The 20,028-nt window shown below is 41.6% G+C and overlaps 1 protein-coding gene across 6 annotated transcripts in view; it reads right to left on the bottom strand.

The window, feature by feature from the left end:
- Positions 1-20,028, bottom strand: part of ALPK1 (alpha kinase 1) — a 126,305-nt gene that overhangs the window by 8,332 nt on the left and 97,945 nt on the right. For all 6 annotated transcript variants that reach the window (XM_049631048.1, XM_049631047.1, XM_049631049.1 and 3 more), the window contains 7 exons: positions 12,206-12,265; positions 10,440-10,526; positions 9,090-9,166; positions 7,852-7,947; positions 5,487-5,591; positions 2,443-4,558; positions 217-370 (listed from right to left, as the gene is read on the bottom strand). In XM_049631048.1, the coding sequence (XP_049487005.1) occupies positions 217-370; positions 2,443-4,558; positions 5,487-5,591; positions 7,852-7,947; positions 9,090-9,166; positions 10,440-10,526; positions 12,206-12,265 (2,695 nt within the window). The remainder of the gene's footprint in view (positions 1-216; positions 371-2,442; positions 4,559-5,486; positions 5,592-7,851; positions 7,948-9,089; positions 9,167-10,439; positions 10,527-12,205; positions 12,266-20,028) is intronic.

Genomic DNA, 20,028 nt, shown 5'->3' with positions numbered 1-20,028 from the left:
ACATCATGTATGTCTATGTAAAATGGCTGACATAATGGTGGTCAATGTGTGGTAATTGCTATTAATTAATTAATGAGTTGGAGGAAGGAGTAGACACCTGAAATATGTATTTTGGCCAAATTTTTCAGCTCTTTCAAAATTTCATAAATGATTAATTAAGAGAAAGGCATAATTAGCCCATTTTACATTAGTGGTATAGATGTTTTAAAGAAATACCTCCCCAGAGTTTCTTCTTGATGAAGATGATGAACCCAGAAAGCATTTCTTTGTCTGCCTTTCTTCTTCACATTCAGGTAGTTCCCCAAATACACAACAGTTTCCTGGGATGTCCATAATTCTGATTTTTTAGAATATTTTAATAAAAGAGCATCTGAAAAAAGGTAAGAAAAAATGGATGTTATTTGTATTTTAAAGTTTATTTTAATTTTTATTTTTTTATGTTTATTTTTATTTTTGAGAGACAGAAACAGAGCATGAGCAGGGGAGGGGCATAGAGAGAGAGGGAGACACAGAATCCGAAGTAGGCTCCAGGTTCTGAGCTGTCAGCACAAAGCCCGACACGGGGCTTGAACCCATGAACCGTGAGATCATGACCTAAGCTGAATTCGGACACTTAGCTGACTGAGCTACCCGTTTATTTTATTTTGAGAGAGAGAAAGAGAGAGAGAGAGACTGCACACACACAAGGGGTGTGGGGCAGAGAGAGAGGGAGACAGAGAATTGAAGCAGTCTCCAGGCTCCAACCTGTCAGCACAGAGCCTGATGTGGGGCTTGAACTCATGAACCAGATCATTATGTGAGTGGAAGTCAGACGCTTAACCAACTGAGCCACCCAAGCGCCCCTGGATGTTATTTCAAAGGGATGTTACAATTCATGAATAAATTTGAAGTGACACAGATCCTAATCCAGCTTGTCTGAAATCTTTAGCTTCTTTAGACATTTTCTCAAATTTTAGCCTTCTCTATGAATACTACTAGAAAGTTAGTGAAGTACAATAAAAAAGTAAAGCTTTGCAAATATAATGAAGATTCACAAAACCTTTTTCTTGTGATGGAGAGGGATTAAGGCTAAAATTTCTGTATGAAAGCAGTGGAGGGGCACCTGGGTGGCTCATTTGATTGAGCGTCCCACTCTCAATTTTGGCTCAGGTCATGATCTTATGGTTCATGGGACTAAGCCCTATACCAGTCTCTGCACTGGCAGTGTGGACCCTACTTGGGATTCTTTCTCTCTCTCCCCCGCTCCCTCTCTAAAAAAAAAAAAATATATATATATATATATGAGAAAGCAGTGAAAAATAAAGGGCTTTTTAAACAGTAAAATGCCAGAATTCAAATTGGAAGAGTGATACATGTTTGCATCTTTTAATTATCTGGAGGGCCCAGATAATGGAGGCTACTACCTGTGCCAGACCACATAGATAGAAATAAATGAAATAAGTATACCTCAGAGATTCCTGACAACTCCAGAAATCATGGTTACATATTAAAGTGCACCTTAATTTTCTCTGAGTTGTTTTGTTTAAGCTGGGAAAGTCCAGGAATTACTTGAGAAAATACAGCTACTGTACGAAGATGGTACTCAATTGAAAAAGGAAAAGATAGGAAGGAAAAGTAAAAACTGTCTCCACCAGAACGAAAGGAGGAACAGTGCTAGCAAGAAAACATTTCTTTGAGGGGGAAAGACATGAGCCCTAAGGAAGAAATGCAACATTTTGGGATCCAAGTTAAAATAAAGTGAACAAGGACCTTGTGCATCTAGGTCATGTTAATGGATGAATGAACAGAAGACTCAGGAGAAAAAATACTTAAAATAAGATAAACTCACGGGTCTGGGGTTGGGGAGGGAGATGACTGGAGGCTGGGGAAGATAGTGACGAGGCCTGGGCAACTCAATCAGAGAAGCTGGGGTTGGAAACAGAAGGTGGGCCTCTTGCACACATACATAGGAAGGGTAAGTGAATTGAGGGAAGAAGAAAGGAGGAAATGTACAACTTGTTTTGCTTTTCCAACTTTGGGCTTCCTCTCTTTTTCTTATCTGTACACCGGGCATGATAATGTTTCCCTAATGGGTATGAGATCATGTACATATGACTTTTCACCTGTAAACTGGCACATAACAATAAAGTAGTTACTTAACTCTAAGGAATGTGATTCTGAACCTTCAGAGTCCCTAAATAGGGAATAGAAAATAGGGAAACCCTATTATAGTGGAACGTTTTGCCCTTTTTTGTAACAACCTGAACTGTCTTTTTAGTCTGAATTCAAGGCAGCAGGCAAAACACGGGAATACCCTGAAGCAAAGGTTATTGACATTGACTTTATACAAAGCCACTGGAGGGCTCTTAAAAAATACTCATGCCTGGATCCAAACCCCAGAGCTATTAGATCAGAATCATAGATGCTTCCTGAGGCTGTACCTACTGGAAAGGTTGTACTTACTGTATGCTTGGTGCAGTTGATTGGGCTTAAAAACTCCTGTATTCTCCAGTCTCTGTAGGAGCCAATCATGTCTCACCCCTGCCAAAAGTTTTTCAAAGTCATCAGGGAGCAGGGTTCGAGCCTCTAGGATCTCTTGCCTTGTCATTCCTGGCAATGAAACAAAAGAACTTCCACTGGAATTCAGAAAGGACTGCGGGTTTTCCCCCTCAGAAGAACCGCTGGAAAATGCTGGTGATTTCAACCACCCTGCCGAGGACGAGGTGGAGTTCTGGCTGCAGTTTAGCATGTTTCCTAGTTTGTTTCCCTCCTCCGTGGTAGTGCAGTCCTTGCTAAAATCAGAGGAGGGAATGTTACTGCTTACAGAGGAGTTGGGGGTTTCAGGCCATTGACCACGCGACTGTCTCAGAGCACATAGGCTGTAAGAGCCATGTCTGCTTGTGGGGTGAACATCTGTGCTGTCCAGCCATTGGCCCTCCTCATCCACTGTGGAGGCATCAGGGTCGATGCCCTGCTCTTTGACTGAGCCACTGCTCTTTCCTGAGTCAGGATTTTGAACAGGCCAATGAAGAGTGGAAAAGCTACGTGCTGTCCTGGAACGTTGGCCCAGGGAATCCTCCATGACTATGTCAGAGTCTAAGGGCATATCCTCTTCTTTTTCTGCTGTTTCTCCTTCCGGGTCAACCCAGGCGGAACTTTCTTTAAATGTAAGGCCTGTGCCTCTTTTGATTTCCTCTCCATGCCTGTCTTCGGCATCACAGTTGATTTCTGGAAATTCATCAATTAGTTCAAAGGTTTCTTCTTCTTGGACCAAAGGGAATGTGGCTGTGTTCTTGGGCCAACCAGCATCAAAAGAGGACAAAGAAGCAGAACCAAACGAGGGTCTGGAATGAGCAGAAGTATTTCTGGATCCCCTATTTCTGGCTTTCTGCACATCTTCTGGAACTCCTTCTAACAGCCCCGCCCCAGACACTGAGAACATGCCTGTTGTGTTATGAGGATGGGAGGTTTTCAAGGGCACGTGGCTGTGTAGTTGACTTTGCAAAGACTCTAAATTGTCATCCTTGGACACTTGGAGAGAGAGACCGTGAAGCTCTGAAGATAGTGGATGTACAGGTCTGGTTTCCTCATTGATGTCTTCAGACGGGGCAGCGGAACACTCAGTATCCACAAGGTGCACTTCTTTGCAAGGCTCTTTTCTGGTTGACCTATCGTCCACATAATTCACTTCCTCCCAGCTGGTAGAAGAGCTAACCACCGATAATTCGCTCCAAGAACTGGAGCACTGGCTGTCACTCAGAGACTTGTTCAAAACAGCTCCTTCACCATGGCTGTGATCTGATGACTCAACCTCAGTTCCCCCATCTTGATCCAAGGAGACTCGAAAGGCATCAGAACGGGTCCAGTTTTTCCTTGCTATCCTCCTGAGTTTCTCCTGACCATTCTTAGCCTTGTGGGAGGAAGATATTACCGTGCTTTTTTGAAAATGTGGTTTGTCTTCAGTAGTACACACAGTATCTATGTTTTTTGTCTCTGTTTCTAGAGTAGTGATACAGACTCCTGTTTTCGTATCTTTCTGTTTATCTTTGTTGTTTCCACAAGAGCCTTCAAAAACTTCGCACACTGAAGTGTGGTGCTGTGAATAGGTTTCAAGGATTTTTTGGAAATCTACTTGCCCATGCAAGATGGGTTTATCCAACCCGTGCTTGAAACTCTCTGGAACATAAGACTTGTCATCTAAGTTTGAGAAGCTTTGAATTTGTAAATGATCCTTTACCTGGGTGATAACTGACATGATCTCCTGAGAGAGAGTTTCTCTCTCCTGACTTTCAGAGGAAGTACTGAAACTGTACAGCTTTCCCATAGCTTCATGACAGAGCTGACTTGCTGTACGGACCACCTCTGTCTCCCCATACAGTCTTTGGTGCACGGTGGTGAGGCCAAAAGCAGCTTTGAGAAGACTGTGAAGCTCTTGTTTTCCACTAACTGGTTCATCATATCTCTTGGTGAGGAGGCCAATTTCAAAGGCCTCTTTGGCTTCACACAGATATGAATTTTTCATTTCCACAGGACAGTCATTAGAGCTAGTATAGGACAACAAGCACGTGCCACGGATATTCTGAGGAAAATACCAAGCACAAAATCAGACACTGAAATAGAAATTGGAAGTGAATCAGGAAACACTTCATTCCTGGAGGACAGTGATTAGAAATATTATAGGAAAATAAACACGTGGCACAGATATTCTAAGAAAAATACACAATCACATATTGAGTCAAGGACCTAAAGTCTCTTTGGTGAATCAGGGAAAGGGACTGGGATGGATGTGATTGGCTGGCATGAAGGTGTAAGAGATTAGTTTTAACTACCATCTTACTATAGGCCTGATACTTTTTTTTAAAAGTTTGTTTATTTTTGTAGTAATCTCTGCACCCAAAGTGGGGTTCGAACTCATGACTCTGAGATCGAGAGTCACATACTCTTCTGACTGAGCCAGCCCAGGTCTGATACTTTTTGATCAAAGATGATAAACTTGTTGTTGTTGTTACTGCTGTTGTTAGTTTCAGCAAACAATCTATACATGGGACAGGGACACAGTAAGTTTCTCTATGCAAAAGAGAAATAAGACTGCTATATATAAACACATCATTTATTTAACAATAATCAAAACAACAGAGTAGTGGCTTCCAAACCCCTCTGTGCACCTGGGCAGTATTTCAGAATAAAAGATTTCCGAGTACTAATCCCAGACATTTGCATTTAGTGGGTCTAGGGTGGATCAGGAATGTGCATTTTGAGAAGACTCCTTGTGTGATTCTGCTGTGCTTGGGAACCATTGGCCTCAGGCAGACAACATCAGACCCGCAGGCTGAATTAATTTAGCTTCCACCAGGATGTCACTACCCTGACTAAAACCTTTCCAACATGAGGTCTGATTACAATTCTCTAATGAAGTGCACAAAGCCTACTTTAGGTTAGCCCTTTTCCTCTCACTGGTAGCTTCCATCACTGGGGAGAGGTAGAGTGTGGGGCTGCACCCTGCTTACCACAGCCGTGAGCACGAAGAGGGGTGTGTAGGGACTGAAGGCAGCTGCCAGTTTGCAGGCTTCTGCAGCTGACAGCAAATGGTGGTCAAACTCCTTCAGCAAACCCTGTGAGAAAACAGGCCAAGTGTTGTGTTGACAATTATTTATCCATTAGCAAAAGTCAGGCTATGAAATTCCTTTACTTTTCTTTCAGGATTCTGAGGGACACGCTGCCCTTTACCACAACGACACCCGAACAGTGCCAAGAAAGAGTTAAGCATCTCAAAGGACCCTAGGGAATTGAGTGTCCTATCCCCCAACACCCATACACAGTCCATCCCCCCCCTCCCCAGAGTGGGCCTAACGTGTGCAAAATAATTCACACAAGTTTCTCTGCAGGATCATGCAACTCTTTGTTCACAGAAATCCCCCACATTTTGCAGCCAAATTAGCTGATGATTTCTGCACTGTTCTTGGCAAAGAGCCTTTTAATGTATGATTTCACAGCGATTACGATTCATTCATTCATCCTAGAAATATGCATTGAGAACCTCCATGTGCCAGGCACTGTTCTAAACACGAAGGAGATAGCAGACAGTGAGCCTGCAGTAAATAAGCTTGCTTCCTATTGAGCGGAGGGGATCAGTCAATACGCAAAATGAGTAAAATGCATATTATCTGACATGGTGACAAATAGTCAAGAGAAAAATAAAGCAGGAAAAGGTCAAGGAGCTCCAGGGTGGGGAGGCAGTTAGCAATTTTTTAAAAATTTTCTCTTTCTTTCTTCCTTTCTTCCTCTTCCTTCCTTCTGTCCATCCTTCCTTCCTTTCTTTTTTAAGGTAAGCTCTATATCTAACGTGGGGCTTGAACTCATGACCCTGAGTTCAAGAGTCACATGCTCTACCGACTGAGCCAACCAGGTGCCCTGGCAGTTTACAATTTTAAACAGTCATCAGAGACAACTTCACTGAACTAGAGATATAACCCTTTTCTCGTGTGTTGGTCTGACAGCACAAGCAACATTTTGTTAAAACTCAGATTGTCAGCAGCAAGCTGCAAGCCTTCTTATGCCACACTCATTACTATTAAGTACGGTTACTATTGTCACTTTAGTATTTAACAAAAAATGCCAATCTTTGTGATACTATTAAAAATCTCAATATCGGGGTGCCAGGTGGCTCAGTCTGTTAGGCATCTGACTCTTGATTTTAGCTCCAGTCATGATCTCACCATTTGTGAGTTTGAGCCCCGCATTGGACTCTGTCCTGCCAGCGTGGAGCCTGCTTGGGATTCTCCCTCTCTCCCTCTCTCTGCCCCTCCCCCATTTGTGCTGTATCTCTCTCAAAATAAATAAACTTAAAAAAATAATTTCAGTATCAGTGCAGTGCAGGAGAGCAGCTCAATGTCTATGTTGATGCTCCAAACTGGACAGAGACCTGAGTTCTGCTCCTAGTTTCCTTCCTACCTAGTGTGCAAACTATAGAGGTCACTTAATTTGTCTGGACCTCAGTTTATTTTTCTCTAAAATCGGAATGATATATTTTGCTCTACCTACTTCATAGTGTTTTGTGTACACACACACACACACACACACATACACTCACATACTTTTTGAATCATAAAGGAATATATAAAAATTAGTAATCATTATTTAAATTTTTTTAAATGTTTGCTTTTTGAGAGAGAGAGAGAGAGAGAGAGAGAGAGAGAGCGTGAGTGTTGGGGGTGGTGGGGGGGAGGAGCAGAGAGAGGGAGACACAGAATCTGAAGCAGGCTCCAGGCTCTGCTCTATCAGCACAGAGCCCAACGCAGGGCTCAAACCCACAAACTGTGAATTCATAACCTGAGCTGAAGTTGGACGCTTAACCCACTGAGCCACCCAGGCACCCCAGTAACCCTCATTATTAAGAATAAGAATCTAGACAAGTGACAGATGCTCTGATTTGAACAGAGGGTAATTAAAGTTTTATAATTGTTATCCCTTTACTTTATCACTGAGATGGGCCAAGTGTGGAAACTGAATTCTGTGATAATCTGAATTAGAGGTCACTTAATTTGTCTGGACCTCAGTTTATTTTTCTGATTTCTTTCTGAAAGAAATCAGTGGGGTTCAAAGCATTTATCACTTTGATGATATTTATTCATTCTTTTACTTGTCATTTTAAATTTTTTTAGTACCCTCTGTATGTGTGGTACTGTGCTAGGTGCTAAGATAATCAAGCCAAATAGGACACCATAGAAATTGTCCCCAGGACTGTTCATGTTACTTGAAGAGGGGAGACACTGTGCTCCCTGACTCCCGGAAAGAGAATGAGATTGATAAACCAAGCACCAAGAACGTTGGCAGTTTTGTAGGTGATGCCATTCTGGACCAAGTGATAATTACCAAGTTAATTTGTGGATTGTTTTTAAACTTCTCATAATCATTTTTGCTCATGGAAACGAAGATGTCTGCCAGTATACCTAGTGATGTGGAAATACCCTGTAAGAAAAATACAAACAGAACACAGATTAGGAATTCAAGGTCCATTACTGGTCTCATCTCAAGGCCTGAAGGCCATGACTAGTCCTCCATATTAAATATTGTTGCTGCTGTTGCTGCTTCTGCTTCTCCTCTCTTCCCCCTCCTCCTGCTCCTCTCCCTCCTCCTCCTCTTTCCCGTCCTCCTCCTTCTTGTTATTCTGACAGTGGAAATACTACTTCTAAACTGGATGCCACAGGCTTGAAAGATCATCAGATCCTGAGTGTAAACACAGCTATTTCTTAGTTGGGCTTTACTGGACTGTCAACACTAACTTCTTCATACTGCTAGAGGCTTAAAGGATTGGCCCAAACATGCGTCCTCGCATCCCATTCTGTCTGTGTGGTAAAAGGGTTGTAGGCGGTGGCATTGCTGATACAGGTGATAACCCAGTGCTCCAGTTAACGAGGAGAATACTCTTACAGAGGTACAGAGAATGAAAACATTAAATAGGAAAGCAAATGGTGCCTCTCAAATTTCTTGGATAAAGATGCCACATAAACAATTAATTGGAGTCTGCTCACTCAACGGAGGGAAAATGATTTTACATATAAGCAGCTTGGTTATCTCAACTTTGCTGTGGAATCAGGCAAAGGCTAAATATATAATAAAAGAAATGGATAAGTGAATAATAGAAATAAAAATATAAATAGATTTGGCTCAGTCGGTTGAGCGTCCGACTTCGGCTTGGGTCATGATCTCACACTCCGTGAGTTCGAGCCCCACTTCGGGCTCTGTGCTGACAGCTCAGAGCCTGGAGCCCGCTTCAAATTCTGTTTCTCTGTCTCTTTGCCCCTCCCCCACTCTGCTCTGTCTCCCTCTGTCTCAAAAATAAATAAAAACATTTAAAAAAATTAAAAAAAAAAAGATAGTTAGAAATAAATGTGAAAACACTACATACATGCCAGGATTCTGGCTGTGAATGGGGACGGAGCAAGACACAAGAGGAAATTACCAAGTGTTCGTGGTCCTATGCCCATGTAGAATCAATAAAAATAGGACCAATAAAATTGATAAACAATACACTGCATTATGCCACAAGGAGATAATCCTCCAAAGACAAATGTAGGATAGGAGAGGAAAAAAAGGACTAGATAAACCACCTTTCTATCTGGCTGAGGAAGGGTCAAATACCCTATGATTGAGGCCCATATTACCTCTGCTGCTTCGTACCACATCCCTGAAAAAAAAAGGGAGAGAGATGAGACAAACTGCTAGTATCTGTGCATTGTGCTAGAAAATACTTTTGAAAACTAATACAGAAAGAAGGTTCACTGGCTCCCATTAGGAAAATTTAGGGCTGGATTAGATTGAGAGCAATCAGCAAATGCCAATCTGCTGGAAAAACAGCAACATATTTTTCCAGCTGATTTAATACAGATAATGCTTCCCTTTCACAGGAAAACAGTAAAAAATATTACATATCATATATAATACTACATTAACATAAAAATAATTAAATACAGTATTTACAAGAATAATTACCATTCTATGCTAACATTTTCAAACACCTTAGTTTGCATTTTATTTAATTAAGTAATTTATTTGAGCACCTGCAGCTCCTTTTTATTTTTCCTTTTTGTTGTTTTTTAAAGTCTTCTACGTTCAGGTGAGCAAAGGACTTGGGGACAGTCTAAGAAGCCCACAGGGCCCCCAGCGGCTCCCCAGTAGTTCCTTCTTCCCTCCAGCTGACAGCATAGCCGCTGCTGATGTCCAGGTTGCCCTGTCTGTGGGGACAGTGCCAGAGACCCTTTCGTGGGCTGTTGGCAAGCCACTCAGGCTTGATGGACCATAAACAGCAGGGTAGGGCCATGCATTTTAAAGCACAACTAGCATTCTACACATTTCAGGTGTACTTGCCTCGTGGCCCATCTGAACCTGAGGTCTAACAGTTCTGAGCCTATTACCGCAGAGCTCTTGGTAATTGCTGGCCGTATTATCTTTTTTCCTTGTTTGTTTTCCCTCCTTTTAACCATCCTTTGGGAGCTTTAAGGGCATTTTTTTTTTAAGGTATACCCTTAACATTAAAAGAGAGAAAAAAAATAATAAAGCACAACTAGCATTCTATAAATTTTGCCTTACAACCTGAGGAATGCCCTCTGAGGAGTGAATGGGTAAGGTGTCAGGGTGGTTTAGAATAAGGTGTCCCTCTTATCACAGAGAGTCCTGTAGAACTGAAAGTCAGATGCCAGAATTATTACCAAGAATCCTACGGTTAATACCACAGTGTACAACTGTACATTTCTTTAACACAATTCAACAGAAAATATTTTGTTTTATTAATGTTCGTAACACTCCTGGGATCTCAAATGTCATTTTCTTTTCGATGAGGAAACTAAGAAAAGTGAGGATTAGCAATTTGAACCAGATACAATGAGAAAATTCCACAGTAATATCTCGTAGCCAGACTTTGTAAATGAGCCCTGAGAGCAGCGAATGTTTGATGACCGTACCTAGCTTTTGCAGAATTTGCCCTCTGATCTGTATGCAGACTGACTGCACCAGGATCTTGTCACTTTCGTTTCGGTACAGCCAGGTACCTACAACAAAAGAGGGAAAAAAGAAAAGTAGTTTCGGCTCCTAGTTATCAAGTAAAGAGCCTGGTAAAACGAAACTAATTTCACCGAAGCCTTCATGAGCACATGTGATACAGGTTTGAGAGGAGATCTCTTCTCTACATTGAGAAAGGTCCAAACTCCTTGCTATAACATACAAGCCTTCACAGAACTTGTATGTGAATACCGAGAATCCTAGTTCTCACTTGAACTCCTGTCTGGTCTCCAAGTCTCCCAACTGACTGTGCTCTGCCATGGCATGGTTCCTGAGGAGACCAGCTCCTTCTGCTTCAGGTCTCAGCCTCAATGCTATTGCCTCCAAGCCCCCCAGATTGATTTACCATAGTACTACCCCACTGTCTTGTGGTTGCCTAATGGAGGGTGGGATCCTTCCCATCCACCCAAAATTTAGTTTGTAGGTTGAGACTGATGGTTGTGCGTGCTCACACACACACACACACACACACACACATACACACCCCAAGATATGAAAAGATTTAGTGCTCACATAATGAGTCTTTCTGAGGAGAGGAGACAGGCAACCAAGCTGGTTCATTTGACTTGCGTGAAGAGAGTGGTGAGTGGCTTTGGTTTTTATTGTGATTAGGGTGTGGGCTGGGGTAAAGTCTCCCACAAGCTATGCCTGGTTTACTGCTGAGTAGGTTTAAAACAAACCAAAAAGCAACCCTGCCCCCTGCCCCAGCCTGTCCAGTTGTGGGACAGAGTGGGTGGCAGAAGGCTGGAGTCTGAAAACCGTCAGTGGTCAAACACCAAAAACAGAATCAAACTCATTACTATACCCCCTTGATTCTCTGTCACATCACCCTTTCTATTTTCTCCCCAGCTTTTAATCTGTGTGTGTGTGTGTGTGTGTGTGTGTGTGCATCTGCATATGTGGTGTAGAAGATGGAAGTGTGTATATCATAGGTTAGTGATGGTGGACACAAATGATGGGTATGTGGTCAATATCGATATTCCAAACCGCCTCTCCACTGGAATGTCTACAAGTTTCAAGGTGCTTGGGACCTTATATCCAAGCAGACTGAGCTTAAAAGTCTACTGGAGGTTGTGTTCAACTTACTGGGACACTTGTTGTCTTTAACGCCCAGAATTTCAGACAAGATATCTGAAGGAATAAATGATTTGTTGCCCAACTATTAGTACTTGCTTCCTTTCATGTATGATTAAATATTGAAAGAAATCCATTTCAAAATAAGTTTTTCTGAAAGTACATACATAGCAAAATCAAATTTACTTTCCAAACCATTTAAATACATAAAGCCATAAATATATTTTTCTCAACTTACAGACTTTATCTCCATTTACAATTCTCCTAAAGGCTACTACTGAGCCCCTTCTGAGGCCCATAGAGTTACCTGCTTTAACAGCATATTGTTCTTAGATAGTACACTCTACAATAAGCCCAGAAGTTTAGGAGCTTTGGTTGTTCTGTTTTGTTTTCATTTTTAATTACAGAAAATGAAGACACAGAGAAATAAGCTCCTTGACCAAAGCCACTTCATTCACTAATGGCAAAGTCAGTCCTAGCTAGTTCTGGAGACATCTAGTCTACAGCAGCTATTAGGTCATTCGGGTGCTTGTAAACTAGAACTCCAGAAGGGACTGCAGGTGAAGGTCGTTGTGAAGATAGGAAAGCACCTTACCTGTTGCTCCGTTGTTGCTTATTAGACTGCTCAGGATATATTCTGCTTTTAAAAGTTTCCCTGAAAAGAAGCAACCAAATGCCACACAATTAGTACCTGAACATGTGCCTTCAATACTACTAGCAGTTTAAGCTCTAAGGTTAACACACTGTTACCTCTCTTGGAAACACGCTATTTTAAAATTTAACAGCAATAACGACATCATATACCAAAGTGAACAGAAAGATGACATTTCCAGGAATCGGTGAGATGGGAAGTTGCACAGTATCTGAAATGGCAATTAGATTTACACACACACAAGCACACACACACACACACTCATTCATATAGAATAAGGCTTGAAAAGTAAAGATAAACCATTGTAAAACATTGTGTCTTCTTTCTGTGAACAAGACTATTGAAAAGAAGGAAGGAAGGAAGGAAATAAAGACGGAAGGAAGGAAAGAAGGGGAAAACCACTTTCCGAAATCATGAGTTAGGTCCTGATTAAAATTTATTCATTCCAATGTTTGGAAAGAGAGCAATAACTTGAAATACCTATGTAAATAAATTTTACCAAAGGTATCTTTCTTCTTAAAAGTTATGTTTTCTAATTAGGTTTTGCTGATATATAAGGATGGGTAGTTTTAAAACATATCGATTTGTATTCGCCACGTTTGCTGAATGTCTTAATTCTAATAATCTGTGTATTCCTTGAAGTTTTCTATGTGGGCAATCACACTGTGCACAAATCCTGCTAATCGTGTTTATTCATTTCTAATCTTTATACTTCTCATTTCTTTTTCTGTTTTCATTGCATTGGGAGGACTTCCAGTTTACGATCAAACAGAAGTGATAACAAGATGCATTTTTTTCTCGACTTGATTAAAAGGAATATTCCTAATTTTCCATCAGTAGTTTTGCCAAAGGTTTCCAGTTGCTTCCTTTATATCAGGTTAAGAAGTTCCCTCTTGTGCAGCTATCAGCTTATTGCCTTTCAGCTTCAAATTCATCCTTTATTGCCTGCTTTGCAATAACGGGAATGGACCTTGTAAATATTTCTCCTTTGCCAGCTTTGTCATTAGATGGTGTGGAGAGAGGGGGCTCCTGGGTGGCTCAGTCGGTTAAGCGTCCGACTTCGGCTAAGGTCATGATCTCACAGTTTGTGAGTTCGAGCCCTGCGTCGGGCTCTGTGCTGACAGCTCAGAGCCTGGAGCCCGCTTCTGATTCTGTGTCTCCCTCTCTCTGCCCCTCCCCTGCTCACACTCTGTCTGTCTGTCTCTCTCTCTCAAAAATAAATAAACGTTAAAAAAAAAAGATGATGGGGCGCCTGGGTGGCGCAGTCGGTTAAGCGTCCGACTTCAGCCAGGTCACGATCTTGCGGTCCGTGAGTTCGAGCCCCGTGTCAGGCTCTGGGCTGATGGCTCGGAGCCTGGAGCCTGTTTCCGATTCTGTGTCTCCCTCTCTCTCTGACCCTCCCCTGTTCATGCTCTGTGTCTCTCTGTCCCCCCCCAAAAAAAAAAAAAAAAAAAAGTTGAAAAAAAAATTAAAAAAAAAAAGATGGCATGGAGAGACACTGCAAGGGGAAGATGCTGCTCTTCCTCATGTAGTGTGCCATTCTTGCCGGAATCCTGCCGTGCATACAGCTTCTCCAATGCCTGCCTCCTGCAGCGATCCTGGCTTCTCCTGTGCCTTCTTCCTACAACACAGGTGGCTTCTCCAGCACCTGGCTCCTCAAAGGTCGGCGGCACCCAGCAGCCAGCAGGTTCCTGCAGCATCCTCTCAGGTGACTTCACAGTGGAGTGAGTGCTGCCTGCCAGTGAGGCACGGCTCCATGAATGTTTCCCCCTGGTGTTCCATAAGAGCTGCTTTGTGGTGGCACCTCTCTGTGGATGGTGTCCCTCGGCACCCCGGAGGGTGGATTTCCAGTGAGTTCTGCTGGCATGGAAACTCCTTGACCTCTCTACCATCCAGTGAGTCATGGCTGTGCCTTCTCCAACAAGGTCTGGATCACGGCCCTGGTGTGCCTGGCTGTGCGCTTGTGAACTTTTTCTCATATGCTTTCAGTATAAGGGATAGTGGCTGCTCCTTATAACTGCTTATCCTGTATTTTTCAGAGTCTTCTTTACTACTTACTAGCCAATCCCTCATTAATCTCCTGATATAGTTAATAACTCTTTTATACTGAATTTTCCTTTTTCAAATTATTGTGTTGTTTCTGACTCCTGACTGGAAGCTGACCAATAACATCTCTAACTCTAGTTTGTATTTTCAATCTAAATGGGTTAACATTTTATAAAACACTTCTCACATCATTTTAGGTGAACATAGTTTTCTTGTTTATTCTGTCCATTAGGTGAATTGAATGAGTCAATTACTATTATTACCATTTGTAGTAAGCCCTACACCCAATGTGGGGCTTGAACTCATGACCCCAAGATCAAGAGTCACATGCTTTACCAACTGAGCCAGCCAGGCAACCCTGAATGAATCAATTTTTATTTATTTTTTTAAAGAAATTTTTTATTTATTTATTTTTGAGAGAGAGAGAGAGAGAGAGAGAGAGAGAATGAGTAGGAGAGGGGAAGACAAAGAGGGAGACACAGAATCCAAAGCAGGCTCCAGGCTGTGAGTTGTGAGCACAGAGTCCAACGTGGGGTTTGAACTCACAGACTGCGAGATCCCAACGAGCTGAAGTATGATGCTTAACCAACTGAGCCACCCAGGAGCCCGTGAATGGACCAACTTTTAAACATTAACCATCCTTATGTTTCTGGAATAAACAGATAATAGCCTTCCTTTACTGTAATGTATTATTATTAATTTAATACAATACTGGTCAATTTGATATTATTTTAAGATTTTTGCACCTGATAAATTATGTAAATGATACTACCATATAATTTCCTTTTATTTTGATTTTAGTTAGTTTGACCTATGCACTTACCAATTCTTTCTTTACCATTGCTTTTTGAATCTCCTACTCAATCTGTATGGATTCAACTTCCTCCTTAACAACACATGTTCTTTAATGTGTGTGTGCGTGAGAGAGATGTCTTGAGAATAATAATTATTTTTCGTCTTTGTCTGAAAATGTGAATTTTGTCCTCACTTTTGAATGATGATTTTTGCTGAGTATAAAATTCTAGGCTGAAAAGCTATTTTCTCTCAATTTTTTTTTTTTTTGGTAGATTTCATTGTTTTCTGGACTCTTATTCCTGATAAGATGCTTTTTTCAGTCTAAATATAGTTCCCATATAAATAATCTGTCTTTTCTTGTTTCCTTTAAGATTTACTCATTGTTTGATTTTCTGTAGTTTTGTGTCTGGGTGATTTTTTATTAAAAAATTTTTTTGCTCAAGGTTGGGTCCACCTTTTCTGCTCAAAGACACATTTTTTCCTTCGATTCCAGTCAATTCTCCCAGAAGTCCTATTATGTTTTTTACATTCTATTTCTCCAAGTTTTTAAAATGCCGCTTTCATATTTGCATCCACCTAACTCTATATGCTTCGTTCTCAGGATTTTCCTTAAATATAACACCCAGGTCCATCATTTTCTCTCCTGCCGTTTGACCTGCTGCAGGAACACATTTCAGGTAGGTCAGTTAGGGGGATGGAACACCTGAGAACTGGCCTAGGAAATTGATCTTTACTGGGAGGTTGTTACCACTCACCGGGAGCAGGCGGGTGCATGTTTAGAGTCTTTGGATAGTCCTTTGCTGGTCAAGTGAGGTTCGGGGAACAGCAGCATCAGTGTTGTCTGGGAGCTGGTTGGAAACGCAGACTCTGAGACCCTGCCACAGACCTACTCAATCAGGATCTGCATTTTCAGTAAGCTCTCCAGGTGCCTCATCAAAGTTTGGGAAGCACTGCCATTTGTGAGTTTTTATCGTTGGTCTGAGATGAGATTAAGTGAAAAATGGAGAGTGAACATTTAGAAATTTTTTTTTTTTATCTTTTGCCAAAGTAATGTTGTGACTCTTCAACCTAATAACAAATACTTTGGACTTAAAGTTTTATGTCTCTTTTTTTTTTCCTTTCATTTTTCTAATAATCTATTTTATTGAATTCACTCAGTTTAAGCAGCTTGTTTGGCAGGTGGTGTCCTTATCAGCACTTGAAATTCGGGAAGCATCACCGCCAACTGGGAGAGCTGCTGGGTTTTTGGCTCTTTCTAGCCATCACTGTATGGTTGCACTCTTGTAGCCTGTAGCTACAAAAAAAGAAACTTATATGCTGTGCCTGCCTTGTAGGCAATTTCCTACCAATTACTAAACTTTCTGACAACCACACTGATTTTTAATTTTAATTGCTGTATTTTTTTTTCCTGAAAGTTCTCTTAAGTTCTTTTTAAAAACAGTGAATCCTTTTCTTTTCCTGTTGTGTTCTTTTTATTATTTTTTTTTTGTTTATTTACTTTTTGAGAGAGAGTATGAGAGAGAGACAGAGAGAGAGAGAGAGAGAGAGAGAGGGAGGCAGAGTGAGAGTAGGCTAGGCGCAGAGAGAAAGGGAGACACAGAATCCGAAGCTGGTTCCAGGCTCTGAGCTGTCAGCACAGAGCCCGACGCGGGGCTCAAACCCACGAACCATGAGATCATGACCTGAGCCGAAGTCAGACACTTAACTGACTGAGCCACCCAGGCACCCCTGTGTTCTATTCTTTAAACATATGATTTTTTAAAGTCATATGAGTCTTGGGGCACAGGGGTGACTTGGTTAAGCATCCAACTCTTGATTTTGGCTCAGATCATGATCTCACGGTTTGTGTGTTCAAGCGTGATCCACGTTGGGCCATGCTGCCAGCACAGAGCCTGCTTGGAATTCTTTCACCCTTTCTGCCACTCCCCCACTCACACACTCTATCTCAAAATAAATAAGTAAATAAAAATTAAAAAAAAAGCCATATGAGTCTTTTAAGTTGTCCTACTTTTATATTTTGTTTTGGAGTGTCATGTTTCCTGTGTATTGTACACACTGTTCTTCTCTCCCATGTTTCATTTCCTTCGTTGCTTATACAGTTTAATCCGAGAGCATCTTCAGCAAGTAATAGTCTCCTGTGGAATTCCTATGCTCCTGGACTGTGGATGTTTCTCTAGAGCATAGTTTTGTACTTGATATTCTGCTGGGCCCCCAAAATGTAAGTACTAAACTGTTTTTTTTTTTTCTGTTAATTACTTTGGGGGATTCCCTCTCTTATGGGTAGGGTAAATTCAGACTCCATACTCATGTTTGGCACACTCATGTCTTGGGGTTTTCATTTGTTTGGGGAGATTTTTTTTGGCCTCTACCCAGAGCTTGGGCAGAGAGCAAGCTTCCTTGCCACTTCTGTGGGAGAGCTGATAGAGCTGTTCAGTCCCCACACAGAGCTGTGCACACCTTTAAGAATTCCAGCTTTATGTAAATATTTCACTCCTCACATAGGCCCAAGGTGCTGTCTCTTGTCCTTGCATGAGGATTAAAATGACAGTCCCTTCCCCTAGGACCACATCCAAGTGTAAACCGCTCCGGCTATAGTGTCATGAGCAGGAGTCTACTGTTATAACTTTGAACACTTTCTGTATTTCCAGCGCTTAAAAAAAAAAAAATTATTCACAATATTTATGTAATGGGAGAAGATTCTATGCTTGCTTACTGCTCCAGGTTGATGGAACTGGAAATTTTAACCTTTATCTCTAATTATGGCTTAAAAGGTTTGGCCTCCTAATTTTAGGCAAGAGTGAGCTGAGCAGGCTCACGATGCCTTCCATTGCCTCTGAAACCCCACATGTTGAAATGCCCCCACCCTTGGAATGTGTTTTGGGTGGATATCAGGAAGGGTAACAGTAGGGCCGTGCTGTCCCCTCATATTACCTTTATTCCTCTTCCTTACTCCTTATAATATCATATAGGTATCTCACTCTTCTGACCCAAGAGTCCCAGGTGCTGAGGATGGAGACCCCTTTCCATGGCACCTTCTTTACCAGGACACCACCCCTGCTCTAAGTCTCTCTCTCTCTCTGAGACATCTGGTGTAGGGGGAGGCTCAAGAGTTGTTTGAGGGCAGAAATTCACAAATACAGTAAAAGATTGCAAAGAACCTGCTCTGCGAGTGTTCCCCAAGACAAACAAACATTTCTAATAAAATTTAACTTGATAAATGAGCAATGTCTTGCAATACAAGTAGAATGTCACATTATCACAACTGAGCCAATGGTTCTTCTCTCTCTCTGCGGAACTGTGGGTGATCTTCTCCCATGGTCAGATGCTGGGTCTCAGACCACAGTGTTTGGCAGAAATCAGTGATTTATCAGAACGCTGGAAGGTGCCCACACCTGGCAATAGTGTATTATTTGTCACTTCAAAGCACCTATGGACAGTCCTTTGCTTTTCCATACAAGAGTAAGCTTAGGAATGCTTTGCTTCATTCTAGGTCAGGCTGCCTGCAGATATAGACTCTTTCCTCTGCTGCCTTATTGCCAGTTACATTAAATATGGTATATGACAAGAGTTTATTAATGCTGTGCTGTAGTCAACATCCATGCGAGCATATACAATGGCTCCCATGCAGAAAAAGTTTGAAAAGAAACTTTTCAAGTTTCAAGGTAAGAAGAAGGAGATGATTATGGTGGAAGTTGAGAAGGAAATCGTGGAGAAGGTCAAATGAGGTATGCGAGTGGCCAAAACTTCAAGATTTTATAAGAAGTCTGTATCTTGTCTCGTATGCAGAGGAGGAGGAAAAAAAGGCAGAGGAATCCCTCACCTCAAATGAGATTAGGGAGGTGTGTAAAATATGGGAAGCAGTGCAAAATTTTACAGAAAAGCACCACCCGAATAAGGCTGTAGCCGTGTGAACAATGAATCTGTTTAACAATAGTGGGATGTCACATTTCAGCGAAATCCTCAAAAGGAGGCAAAAGCAAGTGTCCTTGGATAGGTTCCTTATTAAAGTTGCATCAAAAGAAAAAGATTCCATGGAGCCGCTAGATAGCAGTGATTCTGTTATTGATAGTGAAAGTCATCCTACACAGTAACCCTCCTCTAGTCTCCCTCACACCAGCCATGAAGGTTTTCAAAGTAAGTACAGGTTAATTTGTTTTTCTTTATATTTTGTATTTTCTTTATTATTTTGTATTCTATTCCAGTATTGTAATCATTTTTATATGAATATGTTTGGGTTGGGGAATGAATCATCTGAGTTTCCATTATTTCTTATGGGGAAATTTGCTTGGATATACAAGTGCTTTGGATTACAAGCATTATTTCCAGAACAAATTATGCTCGCAAACCAAGGTTTTACTGTCTTCACTTAACCAAGGCTGTGTTTGTGTTCTTGTGGCTCTTTTGGTAGTTTCTTTGAGGAAAAGACAACCCAACTGTTGGGGAGTAAGATCTAGGATTTTATCTAAGGTGTACAATATGTGAACAGAGGAGCATACTGTTCATGACGATATCTAGGCTTACTTGTTATCATAGTTGGAAGCCTGAGAGAAACCACAAAATGAACCAGTGAAAAGTTCGATTTGGCTGTGTAAAGCAAAGCTATCAACAGGCCTGCTTACCACTTGACCTCAATTTTCATGTCCCACCATAGCAATTCCGTATACCAGAAACGAGGTCACATTAACTCTTCCAAGTTCCAACTGAGAAGAACCAATATGGAAGTCTGCCTGTGCACGCCCGGCCTTCATCATTCTGTCCTCCCCACAGAGTGCTACACACACACATCATCGCCATCTGATGCCATCAGAAGGAACATCAGTTGCTAGGTTTTCCTCATCCCCCAAACATTATAAACTCGAAACACTGTAAAATGTCCAAGATCAGGGATTTTGGAAGGAAGGAAGTTTTCCTAAGTTCCACTCCGT

Source organism: Panthera uncia, chromosome B1 (genome assembly GCF_023721935.1).
Source record: "Panthera uncia isolate 11264 chromosome B1, Puncia_PCG_1.0, whole genome shotgun sequence".
Classification (NCBI taxonomy): domain Eukaryota; kingdom Metazoa; phylum Chordata; class Mammalia; order Carnivora; family Felidae; genus Panthera; species Panthera uncia.
This window is presented reverse-complemented; position numbering and strand designations above follow the sequence as displayed.